General features: G+C 40.4%; 1 protein-coding gene and 1 non-coding gene across 2 annotated transcripts in view; one reads left to right on the top strand and one right to left on the bottom strand.

Annotated features, from left to right (window-relative positions):
• Window positions 1-19,994, top strand: part of LOC126214862 (TBC1 domain family member 5) — a 159,224-nt gene extending 139,230 nt beyond the window's left edge. Inside the window, exons 13-14 of the mRNA XM_049941499.1 lie at window positions 8,835-8,987; window positions 18,812-19,994. Coding sequence (XP_049797456.1) covers window positions 8,835-8,987; window positions 18,812-19,198 — 540 coding nt within the window. The 3' untranslated portion in view covers window positions 19,199-19,994. The remainder of the gene's footprint in view (window positions 1-8,834; window positions 8,988-18,811) is intronic.
• Trnal-caa (transfer RNA leucine (anticodon CAA)) lies at window positions 18,174-18,248 on the bottom strand. The gene has a single exon. It is a non-coding gene; the product is annotated as a tRNA-Leu (tRNA).
• Window positions 19,995-21,164: the final 1,170 nt, after the last annotated feature.

The raw sequence follows: 21,164 nt of genomic DNA on the forward strand, positions 1-21,164 counted from the left end.
AATTAAATTCAATATATCTTCTGTTACCCAAGGATTTCTACTAGCCCTCGTCTTTTTACCTACTTGATCCTCCACCGAGCGAGGTGGCGCAGTGGTTAGCACACTGGACTCGCATTCGGGAGGATGACGGTTCAATCCCGTCTCCGGCCATCCTGATTTAGGTTTTCCGTGATTTCCCTAAATCGCCTCAGGCAAATGCCGGGATGGTTCCTTTGAAAGGGCACGGCCGATTTCCTTCCCCATCCTTCCCTCACCTGAGCTTGCGCTCCGTCTCTAATGACCTCGTTGTCGACGGGACGTTAAACACTAATCTCCTCCCTCCTCCTCCTCCACTTGATCCTCTGCTGCCTTCACTACTTCATCCCTCAGAGCTACCCATTCTTCTTCTATTGTATTTCTTTCCCCCATTCCTGTCAATTGTTCCCTTATGCTGTCCCTGAAACTCTATACAACCTCAGGTTTACTTAGTTTATCCAGGTCCCATCTCCTTAAATTCTCACCTTTTTGCAGTTTCTTCAGTTTTAATGTACAGTTCATAACCGATAGGTTGTGGTCAGAGTCAACATCTGCCCCTGGAAATGTCTTACAATTTAAAACCTGGTTCTTAAATCTCTGTCTTACCATTATATAATCAATCTGATACATTTTAGTATCTCCAGAATTCTTCCAGGTATACAACCTTCTTTTATGATTCTTGAACCAAGTGTTAGCTATGATTAAGTTATGCTCTGTGCAAAATTCTACCAGATGGCTTCCTCTTTCATTTCTTAGTCCCAATCCATATTCACCTACTATGTTTCCTTCTCTCCCTTTTCCTACTGTCGATTTCCAGTCACCCATGACTATTAAATTTTCGTCTCTCTTCACTACCTGAATAATTTCTTTTATCTCATCATACATTTCATAAATTTCTTCATCATCTGCAGAGCTAGTTGGCATATAAACTTGTACTACTGTAGTATGTGTGGGCTCCGTGTCTATCTTGGCCTCAAGAATGCGTTCACTATGCTGTTTGTAGTAGCTTACCTGCACTCCTATTTTTTTTATTCATTATTAAACCTACTCCTGCATTACCCCTATTTGATTTTGTATTTATAACCGTGTATTCACCTGACGAAAAAATGTTCCTCCTGCCACCGAACTTCACTAATTCCCCCTATATCTATCTTTAACCTATCCATTTCCTTTTTAAATTTTCTAATCTACATGCCCGATTAAGGGATCTGACATTCCACGCTCCGATCTGTAGAACGCCAGTTTTCTTTCTCCTGATAATGACGTTCTCCTGAGTAGTCCCCACCCAGAGATCCAAATGGGGGACTATTTTATCTCCGGAATATTTTACCCAAGAGGGAGCCATCATCATTTAACCATACAGTAAAGCTGCATGCCCTCGGGAAAAATTATGGCTGTAGTTTCCCCTTGCTTTCAGCCATTCACAGTACCAGCACAGCAAGGCCGTTTTGGTTAGTGTTACAAGGCCAGATCAGTCAATCATCCAGACTGTTGCCCTTGCAACTACTGAAAAGGCCGCTGACGCTCTTCAGGAACCACACATTTGTCTGGCCTCTCAACAGATACCCCTCCATTGTGGTTGCACCTACGGTACGGCCATGTGTATCGCTGAGGCACGCAAGCCTCTCCACCAAGAGCAAGGTCCATGGTTCATGGGGGATATGCCCATATCATCTACCATTTTGCTTCATTAAAGTGGTCCCGAGGTACAGTCTCTTACGAGTATCTTCATTTTTAATTTTGCCCCGTAGTGTTAACCTGCAACACCACCTCCAAAATCCTAGCTCCATTGGCAATAAGTTCCTCTTAATTCTTTCAGTTATTTCCATACTTTGCTATACTTTTTATGACTGTATCTGTGTTCTCCAGAAAATACCTTTTAAATGTTTGGTTGCTTGTCTGTCTTGGCCAGTGCTGTTCTGTATATGATCCACCTTGGTTAACGACTCTCTAATGTTTGTGAGAGCCCGCAGACCGTAGCACCCCAAAACCTAACGTCGGGTCTTGATCCGTTTGTCTAATAACCAAATACCTCACCGTCTCCATAATCACTTTGTCTTCAGCAAAATGGAAAGCAAGTAGCTTATCATTACACACACACACACACACACACACACACACACACACACACACACACTACTTTAATTCTACAAGGTGTGCCATTATATAAAACTCTAACAGATTGAAAGTACTAACATCTCACTGCAGTCTGCAATTTACTGAGGGAAATGCTGTCACAGGTTTTCTTAAGATCAGTGAAAACGATACAGGTCTCTAAAGTCCTGTTTAGTCTTCTTTTTCTTTTTCTTCTTCTTCTTCTTCTTCTTCTCCTCTCTTTTTTTTTTTTTTTTTTTAGCTGTTTTAGGCAAAGCATATTGTGCATGATTTTCTGTCACGGAACCCTTTCTGTTACTCTTCACCCACAATCTGCTGTTCAATTCTTGCCTTTATAATTTTTCTATAGAATCTGGTTACAGAATTTGTTATGCTTTCTCAGTTGTAGTTTGCACATTTCTTTCCTGTCACCCTTTGTATGTGTTGGGTATGTATAAAGATGTTTTCCATTCCATCTTAGGAAGCAATTGAAAACATAGGCTCCATTCTATGAGTTTACTTGGTTCACTTTTGAACAATTTAATGGGCAATCCAATTTAGAACTGAAGTTCATTCATTGAAACTTGCTGATATATTGAATCCAGACCATTTCCTTTTAGAGGCAATTTTCTTAGCGACAGAGTATCCATGTATGACTCACAACCTGTCCTCACAACTTACCTTCTTTCAGTGTGAAACTATGTGTAGGACCAGGATTCAAACTCGAAACCTTGCCTTTCACAGGCTACCATTCCTGGGTAGCTTAGTCGGTAAGAGCATTGCCATGAAAGACAAGGTTCTGGGTTCGAATCCTGGTCCCACATGCAGTTTTAACTAGCAACCAGTTTAAAGTGGTTATATGGTGAGAGATTCATTCTGGCAATAACTCCGTAGGCTGGGGCTAAGCCATTTCTCAATAATATCCTTTCCTTTATAGTATTTTCCTGTGAAGTTCAGAAAGTAGAAGATATGCTGGTGGAAGTAAAGCTGTGTGGGAGGGTTGTTGAGTCTTGCCCAGATAGCTCACTCGGTAAGTGCGTTGCCTGTGAAAAGTGAGGTTCCTGGGTCTTCCAGCACACAGTGTTAACACGTTCACTATGGCTGACACAGAAAAGAGTCGACATGAGCCACAGGCCATGCGCTGCTAATTCTTATAAGCATTTCCCCGTCTGATGAGCCGGTACTACAGACACTTATAAGCATGCACATCCACAGGTATATTATTCAACCTAACTGTGAACATATGTTTATATGAGCAATGGAGTCTCAGTGAACAGATTTTTATGCCTACAATATTGTCAAATACGATGCTAATATGTCTGGGACTGATATACAGCACCAGACATTGTCGCATTATTTATGTGAATGGAATACCATCTTGTAGCCAAAAAAACTGTATAACAAACATATGGGGAGGGGGGGGGCGGTAAAATGAGGCTGTACAGTTAGAGAATAAACATAACAAAGGGACTGCTTCCTCCAGTCGAAATTCTACCAGAAATGAGAACACACATTGTGCCAACACAGTAACCAGTTAAAGGAATGAAGCAGTATTTCTTGAACCTTTCTTTTTTCCTTGAATATGTCAGTTTTTCTTTCTTTTTTTCCAAAGATGCACATTTGGTCATTATTTGAATTTTAGGTTCTTTGCATTGACAATAAATTTGAAACTTACAGCACATTAACAGAAATTTCCATTTCATAGGTTTACCGCTCTTCCCTAAGCCATTAGCAAACATGTTAATCTACTGGCAAATTTTGACAAAAATATTAACTTGCTACCATTGTGAAACAATACCATTGGATGCAGTGGCAGAAAGAGAGATTGCATGATATGAAGTGTGAGAAATATGTCCCCTCTTTTGCCAGTCTTTTCATTTCAGAGAACATTCGCACTGAGTGTCCTCACTTAGTTGCAGTTATTCCAGTATCTGTGTTTCCCTACAATTTGTTCTCTCTGTGGGTGTCTCTAGTCGTACCATCCACATTATTCCTCAATGTCTTCATAAATATTCCATCTTCTGGTACCCTCTTCTTGTCATTGTTTTTCATACATTTTTTCCTTCATCTATTCTGTGGAGAACTACCTCATTTCTTACAGTTCAACATTGTTCTATGGCAGAAAATCTTCTTTTTTGGTTTTTGCTCAGGAGCGAAAAAGGAGAGAAATAGGAGAGGGAAAGGAGGTCGGGTGCGCTAGCAGAGGGCAGCACACAAAGAGGGTCACTGTAGAGAATAGGGTGGAGGTGATAGGACAGAAGGGGTGGAAACTGTTGGGTGAAGGGCGTGGGGACAATATGTTACCATAGGTGGAGCCTGGAATAATTTTGGGAGTGGGGAATATGTTTTAAGGGTAACTTCCTGCTGCGCAGTTCAGAAAAACTGTTGGTGGAGGCTTGGGTAGTGAAGCAGCCATTGAAATCGAGCATTTTATGTTGTGTTACAGGGTGGTCTACTTTCGTCTTGGCCGCAGTTTGGCATTGGCCGTTCATCCTGATGGTCAGCTGGTTGGTAGTCGTACCAATATAAAAAGTTGTGCAATGATTGGAGCAGAATTGGTATATGGTATGGTGTCTTTCACATGTTGTCTGACCTCTGATAATGTAGCATAAGCTTGTGGCAAGACTAGAGTACAAAAAGCTGGGGGATGGATTGGGCAGGTCTTGTATCTGCGTCTTCCATAGGGATAGTATCCCTGTGGTGTAGGGATGGACTAGGATGTTGTGGAGGTATAGTGGGCAAGAGAATACCACTTTAGGATGGTTGGAAAAGATCTTAAGTATTAGTAACCGTTTGCACTCTGTTACAATTACTCGTGACAACTTTGCTGCACAAAATAAATTGTGATACAAAATGCCTAAATATGGATGTGATGTGCTTTCTATGAGAGATAAATATTAGATTAATGGAAGGTTAGAGGAAGTAGAATCTGAAGCCATGTTATCTAATGGATACAACAAGGTTTATAAGCCAGTAACTGGAAATATAAAAACAAAAGATAAGCCTCACTAATTTTACATCTAAGATGGATCCTACGAATGGTATAACAAAAACTATGAAACGTGCCACGAACACAGATCGTGAAGATGCTCTTTGTAAGTGGTTTACACACACACACAAAAAAAAAAGAACTTACCTCTGTTTGGAAAGGCCATTCAATTTAATGAAAATCTTGAGCACCATCGCATTTTAAATTTAGCATAGGCTGGTTAAAATGCTTTGTTGTGCCGTGGCATTCATGGGTTTCAGATACAAGGAGAAAAACTGTCTGCTGCTTCTTCAGCAGCTGGTTCTTTCAAAATCAAACTAAGGGACGTATTGAAGGAAGAAGACGATGCTCCTGAAAATCTTTACAATACTGACAAAACTGGGCTCAGTGGAGAATCTTTGTCAAGAAAAAAATCTTGCTTCACATTTGAATTAGTGGCACCATGTCCTAAAATAATTGAGGGTCTTATTTCTGCTAATGCTTCCTGTAGCCACCGATTGCTTATGCTAGTCTTTGGTACAAGTAAGAAACTGCATAGTTTGAAACACGTAAATATGTCTGCGATTGTCTATTGCTTACATCTCACAAAAGAGTGCCTAGATGGACACTAGGATTTGACAGAATGGTTTCTCCCAATTACATTGGATAATCAACACACTGTGCATAGTTTGGTGGAAGTCGCCAAGTGCTCTCATTTCCAAATACTGGGTGTATATAGTCTGGGTAATTTGTTTACCATGAGTAACACTGCCTCAAGAGGTACACAGTTCCTAACTGTAATACTTGATTTATTCTATTAGTTCTTTAACGTAAGACAATAGCTGTTATTGAGTATTTCAATTTTTTTCAGTTTGGTCAGTAACTGTACAAAACACTGAAAATCAAATTCTTGTCGCCCCTGAAGCTGTTAGATAAGCAATCTACAGTAGGATTATGCTGCAGGCTACCCATTTAGTAATATAGATGCTATCTTTACCTGTGGGGCAGTCTGCCGCTTTTACTCACCTCATTCTATCTGTTGTGTGTTTTTTACTTCTGAGGTTGTAGAATGCTTCCACTTTGTTTGTTACGTATTAGATGAGGTGGCTATCTACGTGCATTTACCAGGAAACTACTCAAAATCGTAGTTCGTATAACTTATGCGGCTGCAGCTGTTTGCATGACGTCCCTGCCTCTGTGTGAGAATAGGTATTTTTGTGCAGACTTCGCTTCACCTTAGCATCCTTGCAATAGCAGAGCTGTAGCACAGAGCACCTGTGTACATGGCTGTTGGCTAGTAACTCGTACTAAATCCAAAGCATTGTGATGGAAATCCACCTGTTGGACAGCATGATGATGATGATGATGATTATTATTATTATGTTGTTGTTATTATGGTCTTCATTCCAAAGAGGGCTTTGATGCAGCTCTCCACATTAGTTTAGCCTGTGCAAGCTCTTTCATTTTTGCATAACTGTTGCACACTACATCCACTTGATCCTGTCTCCTGTATTCAAGCCACTGAACGAGGTGGACCAGTGGTTTGAGTCACTCAAATCATGCTCAAGAGTCGGCAGTTCGTTTTCCTGTTTGGCCATCCAGATGTATGTTTTTCACAGCTTCCTTAAATCGCTTAAGGCAAATACCGTGAATGTGTGTTTGAGAGGGCATGACCATTTTTCTTCCCCATTGCTGTCTCTAATGACCACATTGTTGATGGTGTGTTAAAACGTGATGTAACTTGCTTGTTATTGTATTCAAACCTTTATCCTCTCCACAATATTTACCCCCATGCTTCCCTCCATCACCAAATTGACAATTTCTTGATGTCTCAGGCTGTATCTTATCAATTGATCCCTCCTTTAACTGAAGTTGTTCATAGATTTTCTTTTCCTCAATTTGATTCAGTACCTTCTCGTCTGTTGCTTGATCTCCCTATCTAATCTTCAGCATTCTTCACTGCCACCACATTTCAAACAGTTGTCTTACCTTCTTGTATGTTATTATTGAAGTTTAAATTCCATGTACGGCTGCCCTCCAGATGAATATCTTCAAAAACACACACTAAGAACTAAATTTATATTGTATCTTAAAATATTTCTCTTTTTGAGAATAGCTTTTTTTGCTTTGTCAGTCAGCATTTTATATCATCTCTGTTTCAGCCATCGCTAGTTATTTTGCAGCCCAAGCATCAAAACTAGTCTGACCTTCAGTTTCTCATTTCCTTATAAGATTGTGTCAGCGTCGCCAGATTTAGTTTGACGATGGTTCATTACCCTAGTTTTACTTTTGTTGATATTCGGCTTACAACCACTTGTTAAGACACTCCATTCTGTTCAGCTGATCTTCCAACTCCTTTGCTCTGTCTGACCAAATTAAAATCTTAAGGTTTGTCTATGGCATTTCAGTTCTGTCTCCCTGAATTTTAATTCCCTTTCCAAATTTCTCTTGGTTTCTTTTACTGTTTGCCCATTGTACAGATTGATTAGCAAAAGAGAGATGCTATGAATCCTTCTCAGTCCATTCCCAATTAGTGCCTCACTCTCAAGTTCTTTCACTCTCAAGTTCAAGGACACTACACAGAATTTGGGCTTTTGTAATTTTTTATATTTATGGTACATGAAGCCCAGAACTTAAATATCAGTCCTTCACAGCAGTTCTGTGTAACACTCAGAAAATTCCAGAGCAGTTGTCTTTGAAGTTTCCCGAGTGACTTCAATAACTTAGTGTCCGTTTTCCGACAGTGAGTGTTGTGACTGCGGTAGAAAGCTCACCTGCTGTGTAAAGGGTCTGGGTTCGTTTCCTGGCCAAGGTAAATTTTTAAACAAGGGTGCATGTCCTAGGAGCATTTCCGTGAATTGTAAATTATATAAATATTTTTAAAAAATCAGTAGTGCTCGAGACTGGTAATTGCTGACTCGGTGGTTTGAGTCATGTTTTTCATTATTTTCTTCATATTTCTCCATGTAGTTCAAATACCTTCATCATTTAAATATAAAATTAATGAAATAAATAGTAATTAAACACGTATAGAATTGTAATATTTATGAAACACACACATCTTCTTATTCCTAATACCGTAATGCACACGAGAATCCAGTTTTTGTTACAGATACGAATCCTTAATAACAATCTTATAAAAGTTTGTTTAAATAAAAAATATTGCAACTTAAAATTTTTTTCATCTTTATCTAATTTACGTGTCGTGGAAATGTACGTGGGACGTTCACTGTTGTTTAAAAATTTACTACTGCTGGGAAATAGTGCTGTGCCACCCCCATGACAGGCAAGCAGTCCACTGAAGAAACGACCTTGCTTTAGGGTGCTAAAGATACACACAAACCTTCAAAGCCAACTTTCTTGAGAGGTTTGGAGAGTTGCATGAAACTGCTCTGAGAGACTGCGATTTGAGTTCTGAACTTCTTCACGTGTCATAAATACGAAAAAATAAAAAGATCTGATTGCCATGTGGTCTTCTTGTTAAAACTGCAGTCTGGTTTCTGTGCAAGTTGTGGATAACCTTGTGTTTCTATTTCATATTAATCCATACAAAGACGAGTGAATCTGTGCACAGCACAAACACATCACAAAGTCGTCCACAAACCTAGTGTCGGATACAGGCAGTGGCTTATAACAAAGCTTTGTGCCTGACTTTGTGTGTAAACTCAGTACCTGAGTACAGAGCTCCTCTAGATGTCAGACGGATACCTTTATACGTACTTTGTCTGTGACGGTTTTGCTTTCATTTCGTGCCCAGGACCCACTGCTGCTGTACGCAGAGCTGCACCACGCGCGCTCCATCATGGCCCTGTGTCGGCTGAAGCTGGAGCAGTACCACTCTGACATCAAGAAGGCGATCCTGCCCACCGAGCACCCTGATGTTGCCGAAGCACTCAACGGCATACTCGAGGTGAGTTTTCTACAGACCTGCAGTACGTGATATCGGTTGTTATAGCAGGTAATTAAGCAAAATTTCTCACATACTATGTAGGTGTTTAATGGTTATAGTTGCTTCATTACACCTCTCTTTAAAGAAGTAGAGTAAAATAAAACACTTATACACATATCAACAAAAGTTTTGCATCATCCCTGTATTTTGAATACATTAATGTGCACTATAAAACATTTGTGTAGCAGCAAAATTGTCTGTTTCCCATTGAGGGGAGGGTGGAGGAGGTGGGGCAGTTCACAACACTTATGAGCAAATTTAGAACATGGTGGAACAACTCCTGACACAGATGCAGGCTGTGATCTTCATTGGAATACCATTGATGAGATCATCAAGCCAAATGTTTTGCTCATCAATGGCGATTCTGCAAAAGGTGCACAGGGTATGTGGTCGATGGCAGTGACCGAAAGCAGCTTGTGTGAATCACTCGCACACATTCTGTTTGTCTAGAGTCTGGAGAACGTGCAGGCTACTCTGTTCTGTTGATCCTAACGTGCTTAAGGAATGTGTTCACAAAAATAGCAAGATGAGCATGCAAGTTATCATCAATTAAGATAAAATTATCACCAAACTGTTGGTGAGACAGTCCCGCTATTGATTGCAGAACCTCTTCCCTCTACCGTACAACAGTGAGATTGCCCCTAACGACCAGGTGAGGTTTACGGTGTCCTCAAGTAATGCCACCCCATAACTTCATTCCACCACCACCACCACCATTCTTGCTTGAGGCATTCGATATTACTAGATTGTCTCCAAATATTTTGTCTGTGATCATCAGGATATAGAGAGATCAAAGTTTCATCCGGAAAGAACACAAAGTGCCAATACTTGGGTGCCCTTTCTGCATGCCTTTTTGCCCATCTGTAACTGAGTCTGTGGTGTTGTGGTGTACGACATACGGCTCAGATGAAATTGTGATTCAAATCGTTCACTCATCTCCTAACAGTTTGATGAGATACACAAAATACTGTAGTCTCTTCAAATGCCAAATTCAGGTCCTTTGACTTGGAGGTTGTAGATATTGGTTATCCACTGTACCTGTTGGACGTGAACGCTCTGTGCGATGTAACTCCTCAACATTACCTGTCTGTCAGAATCGATTCTGTGTCTGCACCAGATCATTTGGACTCCAGTGCACACATCGTGAAACTTCCCTGGTTAACAAGCCTTTTGCATGTAGTGTACTAATGCAGGCCTGCTGACTGGTCAAAATTGTGCTTTGTGGCATTGATGGATGTTGCCCTATTGTTACACAAATGTCTCTAATGTGTGACTACTGGAGCTTCACATTCAACTAAAATGCTGCAATCTGTTATAGCGTGGCACTCTACCCATAAACAGCATTACCAGTTAATGAGAGAAATGAAAATAACATTTTAGCAGTGGTGATGCACAGTCCACGTGTGTCTACAAGAAGGCTTGGATATGTGAATGGGGTCAGCCAAAAGCATGTTTTGCATATAATATGAGGGAATGCTGAAAAGTAATGCCTCTGAATTTTTTTATATAGTTACCGCTTTCTGGAATTCCTTCGTGAAAGAAGACAAAGTAAATATTCCAGAATTCAAAACCAGAACAGCTGTTAGCATGAGTGACATAAAGTAGATATCTTAGGTGTTGTGAAACAACTCAAATCACGTAAGAAAGGCAAGCCTTCCGGTTCAGATGGTATACCAGTCAGGTTCCTTTCAGAGTATGCAGACACAATAGCATCTTTCTTAGCAATCATATACAACCACTCACTTGACGAAAGGTCTGTTCCTAAACACTGGAAAGTAGCACAAGTCATACCAATATTCAAGAAAGGAAATAGGATCAACCCACTGAATTACAGACCCATATCACTGACCTCAATTTGCAGTAGGATTTTAGAGGATATACGGTCTTCGAACATTATGAATCACCTTGAAGAAAATTACATATTGATACATAACGAACACCGATTCAGAAAATATCATTCTTGTGCAACACAGCTAGCTCTTTATTCCCATGAAGTAATGTATGCTGTTGACAAGGGATCTCAAATGGATTCCATATTCCTAGATTTCCAGAAGACTTTTGATACCGTTCCTCACAAGTGACTATTAATCAAATTGCACGCATATGGGGTTTCGTCTCAGTTGTGACTGGATTCGTGATTTCCTCTAAGAGAGGTCACAGTTCGTAGTGATAGACGGTAAATCATCGAGTAGAACAGAATTGATATCTGGCATTCTGCAAGGTAGTGTCACAGGCCCTCTGCTGTTCCTGATTTACATTAATGATGTAGGTGATAATTTGAGCAGTCCCCTTAGATTGTTTGCTGATGACGCTGTAATTTTCCATCTAGTAAAATCGTCAGATGATCAATTCCAATCACAAAATTATGTAGAGAGAATTTCTGTATGGTGCGAAAAGTGGCAACTCCAAATGACACAAAATGCCATATAACATGGGCCTGTCCTGCTATAACCCCAGATGGAAGTCCATGTATGGTATTGCCTGTCTGGAATTGCTTTATAGCTTTGTAGCATATATCACTGCAACTCAACATTCTGAACACTTGATATGACTGTCATAATTCATAATATTATAACACATGAACCACACCTGTGTTTTTTATTTGTTTACATTTGGTATTGTAGGGCAGACATTTGTGGGACTTCTACTCCTGATGGTGGGTCAGTATTTTGTGGCACTATTAACTCTGTACTGTTTGACTGAGATCAACTCACGTTATGTCACTGAAGCACTTTCTGACGGCTCTATCCAAAATTCTAGATAAAAGTACTTCTTAAAACATTCAGCAGCCTAGATCGCATAAATATTTCTTTATTTAAGATAACTGGTCTTGACAGATTTTGCTTTCATCATCAGGTATTAAAAATCAGCACATTATAAAAGGTTTGTCATAAGTATACTTTTTAAAATGGTTATGTTCACATCACAAATGCTTGTTGCATCTCAAAAACACAGTACACAGTAATACATCTGTTTATGTAAAGTGGACCCATGTAAATTGGACACATTTCATAACAAAAAGATTTTTGAAGACCTGAAGATGGCAGCAAAGTCTGTCAAAACAGGTTGTCTTAAATAAAGAAATTTTTATGTAGTCTAAGCCGTTGAATGTTTTTAGCAATTAAGAGATTGCACCCTTGGTATTCCCAAAATGAGAACATTCAAAAAGTGCTTCTGGAACTCACATTTTGTTATTACATTCATCTCCTTCAGCATTTCTGTTTTTATCTCATCAGTGGTGGCACCATGATGTGTTTTTACAGTTCTCTTTAGCCACGGGAATAGAAAGAAGTCACAAGGGACAATGTCCAGTAAATACAGTGGATGAAGCAACATAACAGTTTGTTTAGTGTGAACAAGCATTGAGGTGTGGATGGTAGAATATTGGCTGGTTTTGTCAAAATTCTGATGGTTTTCTTCAGATTGCTTCATGCAAACAGTGCGCAATTTCTAGGTACTATCACTTATTGACCATACAACCGTAAGGCAGGAACTCATGTTGCAGTATCCCATTGTAATTGAAGAAAACAGTGAGAAGAACTTTCAGGTGTGACATGTGGTTGAATTACTTGAATTTATTTATTTATGTTTTCAGTCTTGGCTTCTGTCATTTTCCATTGGGATGGTTGGTCTTCTGTTTCAGTGTCATACCCATAAGTCTGTGTTTCATCACCTCTTATAACCTTCTTTGGAAGTTCTGGATTGTTATCAGCTTCATTCAGTAGTTCCTGAGCGATGTGTATGTGACACTGTTTTTGGTCAGAAATCAACAATTTTGGAAGAAACTTGCTACTGCGCATTTCATGTCCAAAACATCTGAAAAATTGCTTTTCCTGAGCAAAAGTGTATGCTGACATCATTAGCAAGCTCTCTAATGGTGAAATGACAATTTTCCAGAACCATTTTCCATACTTCTTCCACACAGTAGTCAGTAATCGATGTATTAGGGCATCCAGGACAGTCGACACCCTCGGCATCTTCTACACCCTCTTTGAAAAGTTTACACCACTCGTAATCTCTTGTCACACTCGTAGTAGATTCGGCAAAAGCCACAGTCAACATTTTGAATGTGATACTACAATTCTTCCATTTTTCAAAAAAAAAGCAAATTTCTTGATCCATCTTGTTCAAAAGTAAAAATTTGCCAAGCACTTGAAAACAATTATAACCTTCTTGACTGTTAACAATAAACTAAACATTCAAAACACGTGAAAATGCAAACATACATCAGGAACAAGCGTACCGAAGAGGTAATTATTTTTAATTGGCTGTATAGAGCCCACGAAATTATAAAATTCCTGTTACTTTTTGATCAGGCCTCGTATATACACTGCGTGACAAAGAAATTTGAAATAAATGAGAAAGGGAGGAGAGAATGAAATGTAACTTCACAGGTTGGGAGGATATTTGATGTTATTTCAGTGATCACAAAAACAACTCAAATTTACGTAGAGGTACACAGCATGGCCCACTTATCTGTATGAAATAGGACCCTCTGGCCCGGCTGCATGCACTGATTTGTTTGGGAAGAGCTGTCGTATCCTCTCCCGAGGCAAGCTGGTATACAACTGTCGTAACTGAGCCTCCATATCCCCAATACTGACACGGAGACGTAGTCAACATCCGAGCTGCCCCTATACGTATTCTGTGGCAGACGTAGCTTTGGATCTTGTGGGCCACGAGAGGTCCCAGCACGGCACAGACAGTTCGTAGACACACGTGCCGATTGTGGAGGAGTATTGTCGTGTTGAAAAATCATAGCACAATACTGTCACATGACAGGTAATACGTAAGGATGTGGGGTGTCCACTGTGCACACTTGTGCCGTCGGAGTTCTTCCAGTCGCTACCGGCCGTGACCTGAATTCGTACCCGACAGCTCCTCACACCGCGATGCCGGGAGTAACGCCTCTGTGCCTCTCCGAATTACGAGTACTGGAAGAACGGAACTTCTCCCCGCACCGTTGCCGTACTTGACGACAGTACCCGTTCGGGGTAGTGCAGAATTGAAATGCGTCGCCGGGCACAGTGCGATGCCACTAGCATTCCGCACTTTTCGGTCCCGGGGCCATTCCCGCCGCAGACATTTGCGGTGCGGTGTCGGCAGTAGCCTGTGCGTGCACGCCAATTCGCTAGTCCGACTGTTGCTAGCCTCCGAACCGATAGTGCGGGAGGACAGAGACTGTTGCAGAGACACCATTACTTGTTCGCATATGGCAGGCACAGGCGTGAAAGGTTAGAGACGTGCTCGGTGCGAGCTGCGGCAGTGCTCCTCTGTGGCGGTCGGATGTAATCGACGGGATGGTTGTCCTCACGTTCCTGTGCAGACCGAAATTGGGCCACTGGCATCTTCGAGTCCCCACAAATCTGGATACAGCAGAGTTCGACTGGCCAGCTGAATGGAGACGCATGATGAGGCCTCTTTCAAACTTTGTCTGATACTGCCCGGTGGCTGTTCCACCTACAGATGGCTACACAAATCATTTACACATTTGCTGATGTTATGTGCCTGTACAAAGTTGCACCGATATCCGACTGTATCTTCTGGGTGGTTAACTTTTTCTCATAATTATTTGCAAAATAATTATTGTGAAAAGGGGCAAGAAATTTCAAGTGATTTTATGTTGTAGTTATGTTACAATTACTAGTATATAGAAATTTAGATTAAAGAAACCAAGGTCTTTCAGTTGGAAGAACTCTGTCAAATATCAGTAGAGTTTTTGCTGTCAGTCACTGAATTTTGAGAGTAGGAGATTCGTGAGGATAATGGACAGCTATATTTGCTCCATAACAGCACAAGAATAATGTGTCAAAGTGGCACTCGATCCTGAAAAATAAAGTGTTTGGTCCTCCACTTGAGTAGTAAATAAATTCTGTTAAAGTGTCTCATTCTGTAGCTGAATGGTTAGTATGGCAGACTGCCATGCGGGGGAGACGAGGTTCAATTCCCGGCCAGGTCAGAGATTTTATCTCCTCGGGGACTGGGTGTTGTGTTGTCCTCGTCATTATTGACAACAAAGTGGCATCAACAATCCCAAATGGAGTCTCCCAGTCAAATGTGTCATATGACCATTTCATTCCATTTCACTTTGTTTCTATTAAAGTTCTGTTACACAATGAATCCCATAAATTTAAAGGATCTCAGTTCAACTAAATGTGTAGGGATTACAAATACAAACCCCTTAAATTGAAACCATCATGAAGCAAATATTGTAGTGAACCAAAGACTGCATTTTATTGGCAATACGCTTAGAATATGCAAGAAATCTACGGAGTATGCAACAAACTTCTAAAGAGACTGCATACCTTATGGGATCATTACCACATGGGATTGATGACAGACATAAAAAAAATTCAAAGAAGTGCAGCCCATTCTGTGTTATCACGAAGCAAGAGAAAAAGTGTTGCAGGTATGATAAGTGAATTGGGGTGGGAATCATTGAAACAAAGGTATCTTTCATTGTGGCAGTATCTTTTCACAAAATTTGAATCACAAACTTTCTCCTCTCAATGGCAAAATATTTAGTTTATCCCGGCCTACATACAAAGAAGTGATTATTGTAATAAAATAAATTGGAGCTTGGATGAAAAGATTTAGTTGTTCATTTTTCCCATGACGCTATTAGAGAGGAGAAGAAGAAGTCAGAAATTTGTTATATAAATCCTCTGCTAAGCAGTTAAGTGTTAACTGCATAGTAATGTAGATGTAGATCATGACCAAGTGCTTTAGATCCTTAGAAAATCTTTGAAGTGAATTACCTAGATTACATTGAGTCCCAGCCACTGGAAAGTTGACATTTTTCACATTAACAAATCGTAGTCAAAGGTGGTGAAGAAAATGTAATCCAGAATGGAAACTGAATCCGAACTCTGGATTTGCAGCAAAGCACTTACCAATAGAGCTACGTAGGCACACCACAAAATGTAAATACAAGTTGTGAGAGAAAAGGCACATTAACTCATTTTACCAGACACCTCAACTACTGCTCTTGTATGGCTGCTGTGTTGAACAAGTTCTTACAAAAATGCTATACAGATACTTTAGTAAAAAAAAAAAAAAAAAAAAAAAAAAAGCAGCACTAATATTCAATTGAATCTGTGATGCTAAGATAGGCAACTTGTTTAAAAAACAATCAATGTACATTTTCGCTTTTTATCAGAGCGTAAATGTAGTATTCTGAGCCTACAATATCAGTGGGTCACAGATGTACCGAGGCAAGTCATACAAGAGCTGAGCGTAAAAATTTGTGGGGTATGAAATGGGATGATCACGTAGGCACAATCGTAGGTAGTGGTGGGACGACTGACTAGTTTCAGCATCTGAGTAGCAAGTCAGTTGTTTTTTCATGCAGTGTTTTTTCCAGTTGAATGAAATTAGGCTACAACCCGTCTCATTCCCTTCTCAATCAGTGCTTCCCTTCCATGCCTATTGACTCCTATTAACTGTCCTCTGGTTTCTGTACAAGTTGTAAATAGCCCTTCACTCCATGTATTTTATGCTACCTTCAGAATTTCAAAGGGAGTATTCCAGTCAACATTTTCAAAAGCTTTCTTTAAGTCTACCAATGCTATAAACGAAGATTTGTCTTTCCTTAATGTATCTTGTAAAGTAAGTCGTAGGGTCAGTATTGCCTCATGTGTACCTACATTCCTCCGAAATCCTAAATGCACTTCCCCGAGGTCAGCTGCTATAAATTTTTCCATTCTTCTGTAAAGAATTTGTGTTAGTATTTTGCAACCATGGTTTGTTAATCTTATAGTTGGTAACATTTACATATGTCAGTACCTCCTTTCTTTAGAATTGCAGTTATTATATTCTTCTCGAAGTCCGAGGATATTTTTCCTGTCTCATATGTCTTGCACACTAGATGGGAGAGTTTGGTAATGGTTGGCTCTTCTAAGTCTATCAGTAGTTGTGATAGAATATTGTCTACTCCGGGAGTCTTGTTTTGACTTAGATCTTTCAAAGCTCTGTCAAATTCTTCTTGAAGTATCATATCTCCCATCTCATCTTCATCTACATCCTTTTCCATATCTAAAGTATTGCCTTCAAATTCCTCTCCCTTGTATAGATCTCATTCCACCTTTCAGCTTTCCCTTCTTTGCTTTGGATGGTTTTCCATCTGAGCTCTTGATATTCATAAGGCTGCTTCTCTTTTCCCAAAAGGCTTCTTTAATTTTCCTGTAGGCAATATCTATCTTTTCCCTGGTGAAATATGCTTATAAATCCATACATTTGCTCTCTAGCCATTCCTGTTTGCCCATTTTGCTCTTCCTATCAGTATGATTTGTTAAATGTTTGTATTCCCTTTTGCCGGCTTCATTCCTTGCATTTTTATGTTTTCCTCTTTCATCAATTAAATTCAGTATCTCTTGTGTTATCGAAGGATTTTTAGTAGGCCTTGTCTTTTTACCTATTTGATCCTCTGCTGCCTTCACTATTTCATCTCTTAAAGCTACACTTTTGTTGTATGCTGTATTCCTTCCTCCTGTTATAGTCAACCATTATGTAATTCCCCCTCTGAAACTCTCAGCAACATCTGGTTCTTTCAATTTATCCACATCCCATCCCCTTAATTTTCTTCCTTCCAATTTCTTCAGTTTTAATCTAGAGTTCATACCCAGTAAACTGTGATCATAGTCCACATCTGCCCCTGGAATTGTTTTAAAATTGAGTATATGATTCCTAAATCTCTCAATCAATAATCAACTACAAACCTTCCAGTGTCCCCAGTCCATATTCACCAACTATTTCTCCTTCTTTTCCTTTTCCTGCTATTGAACTCCAGTCCCCCATCACAATTAAATTTGTATCTCCCTTAACTATCTGAATAATTTCTTTTATCTTATATTTCTTCTATCTCTTCACCATCCGTGGAGATAGCTGGCATACAAACCTGTACCATTTTGATGTGTGTGGGCTTTGTGTCTGTCTTGACTACGATAATACTTTAGCTCTGCTGCTCATAGCAACTTAGTTGCATATCTACTTTTTTCTTAGTTCTTAAACCTACTCCTGCATTAGCTATATTCACCTGATCAGAAGTGCTGTACCTCCTACCACCAAACTGCACTAAGTCCTGTAAAACATACCATTGTGGCAGGGTGGTACAGCAACCAGTTTCAAATTATATCAGAATAAAACTGTGTGCCGGACCGAGACTCGAACTCGGGACCTTTGCCTTTTGCGGGCAAGTGCTCTACCAACTGAGCTACCCGAGCACGACTCGCGCCCCGTCCTCAGCTTTACTTCCGCCAGTATCTCGTCTCCTACCTTCCAAACTTTACAGAAGCTCTCCTGCGAACCTCGCAGAACTAGCACTCCCGAAAGAAAGGATATTGCGGAGACGTGGCTTAGCCGCAGCCTGGGGGATGTTTCCAGAATGAGATTTTCACTCTGCAGCGGAGTGTGTGCTGATATGAAACTTCCTGGCAGATTAAAACTGTGTGGGGGGTGTACTCTGTCACGTACTTCAGTGGTTTTCAGGGTATCGACACAGATGTAAAAATTGATCCACAATTTAAATTTCTCACAGCCCGTGTGAGTACGAAAAGATCCGATATCTTCAGGAGAAACCTCAAGAGATATCCCATTGTTATCAAAGTAGCCAAATTTATGCACAGGCTGAAATTTACTTCCACAACTGTAGATATCCACAGAGTCACAATGTACAGAAACATTTTTCAAGCTTCACAGCACTGCATTACCTGCAGTTACAGCATTACGGTGCGGGCAAAGGGACCTCGGGCCGATTCGGCATGTCGGGTTTCTTTTTCTGTCCGCAGCTGTGCGCACTGCTGACCTCCAGACAGGGTGCGGCACCCGCGGAAGTGGAGCCGGCGCTGGAAGCGGGGGAACTGCACGCCCACGCGCAGGCACAGCCCGCGGGTACGGAACCTCCGCGCGTCTCGTCGGTGCTGCCCCAGCCGACCGGGGGATACCGGAGGAGCGCCGCACCGCCCGCCCAGCTGCCGCTCGGGGCACCGGCCGGTGCCGGCAGTGGCGCCCCACCCGGCGGTGCGCGGGGAGCCCAGCCGCAGCCTCGCGACGTCCAGATGAAGGTTTTCCGCGAGCACGAGGGCTCGACCAGCTCCGTGGAGGGCGCGCCCGTCGAAAACCCTTTGGCTGCGGCCGTGGCGGCAGCGTGTGTCGGCCCGGAGGACCGGCCTTGAGCGGCAGATAAAATGTAATGGCCTGTGGCAGTCCTATTGGGCTGCAGTCACTGTACAACCAGAGAGAAGTCTTGTGACTTGTCTATTAGAATACTACACTATTGTATAGCATCATTCCAGTACTCTTATCATCATTCTTTTTTTAATCGTTTTTCTCGCAGCTGGAAAATGTGAGCAGTGGTGGGATGTATCGAAACTTCTTTTTGTCCCCCCCACCCTTCTCTGTGATTTAACTCCCATCTATTTTACTGCAAAAGTTAGCATTATGCCTCTTCTTGTTAACTTGTTATTGCTCTCTCTTCCATTTCTTCTTCTTTTCTTTTCTTTTTTTTTCTTCCTTCTTGCAGTTGTCTCTTCTTCTTTGTCTTCTTCTTCCCTCCTACCTCCTGCAACATTTTGTATAACACAGTCACATTATCCATACTTTCAAATACTGTGCCCCAATCTCCCCCTACTTCTAATGTGCCAAAGACAGCCTGCTGTGAGAATAAACACAAAAGCAAAACAGCACACTGTGGGTGAAAGTAAAGATGCAAAATTTGAGGGAAAGAATGTGAAACAAAATTTAAAATGAAGTCGCAAAACAAAATTAAGTAATTGAAATGTGAGAGGAAGCAAGAGGAAGACAAAGTGTGCATAGAAAGTTCATCTTTAAACTTGAGTATTCATTACTTTCTTGCCTAACAGACATGGATTCAGTGTTATCTACGTATCCCTCATTTCTTGCCTGCTTGCACTTTTGAAGGAAACCACTTCTGTATTTGTTAACCGGTGATTCTTACTCGTAAACATTTTTTTTTTTTTTTGTTCTCATCACATTTGCTCTCGAGTGTTGATGTTTCTCACATTTGATGCAAAGGGGCTTTTCGTACATTAATATATGGCTTATTATTTTTGTAATCTTTTGTATAATGTATCTATAGAAACTGTTCATATGCCATTTGAATTGTGAAAATCTTTTCAGGGCCCTGTGTATCTACAAATATTTATCCAGAGTGTATATAAAATCATATCGCACTTAAACATTGGATAATTAATGGCTTTTTATATTCACTGCATAGTAAGTAAAGCAGGCCCACATGTGGGAAATCAGTGTTGAAAAATGCATTCTGTATTAGTGTTATTGCCCTTGGAATTATTTTTGAAGTACAGCTCTGCATTATTGTATCGCGTCATATGTTCTGGCTGTACAGTACTGTATTGTGGTAGAGCATCTGTAAGAGAAGTGGAAATATTGACCAGTTTGTTTTCAGCTGCATCATTTGAGAAAACAGGATTCCATGGAAGATTTTGCATACATTATGGACTATTTACTAGAAAATATTTTGAAGCAATAGCTCCGTCATCTGTACAGGGAGTTTTGTTAATTGAGCAATCTGTCAGTTAACACTGGAAAAATTCATTTTTATAGATGGGTAGATTTACTTCGTGGTGCTTCAAATAGATTCATCCGTATGTAATTTGAAGTGTAAAAGTTCTCAGAGTAATTCCTCGGAATAAGAATATTTGTTATTCAGTTATTGGTAGAATGTTAAAATGTAAATGTATATGTTGCAGAGTACAGGGGTATTCATTGAATGGCAAATAATAACAGAATACGGACAGATGAGATGCATTATTCGTTTGGGATTGAGCGTGGACTGGAGATGTATTAAGTAATCCTTGTAAATGGCTGTAATTTTAAATATGCACATGTAAATAAATAAGATATGCATAACTTGTGTGTGTGTGTGTGTGTGTGTGTGTGTGTGTGTGTGTGTGTGTGTGTGTGTGTGTGTAGCTACTGGCTGTAAATATCAAAGCAGAGTGTGTACAATATTTAATTCCCATTTTTAGAATTGTCACATTCTAAGTGAATGCTTGAACTGAGAGCTACTCTACAAAAAGTAATGACTGGGGTCTTTTCTTAGTGTGTTGTCAGCTTCGATGTCAGTTTTGAATTTATGTAATGCAATTGGTAATGCGA

This window comes from Schistocerca nitens, chromosome 12 (genome assembly GCF_023898315.1).
Source record: "Schistocerca nitens isolate TAMUIC-IGC-003100 chromosome 12, iqSchNite1.1, whole genome shotgun sequence".
NCBI classification, from domain to species: Eukaryota; Metazoa; Arthropoda; class Insecta; order Orthoptera; family Acrididae; genus Schistocerca; species Schistocerca nitens.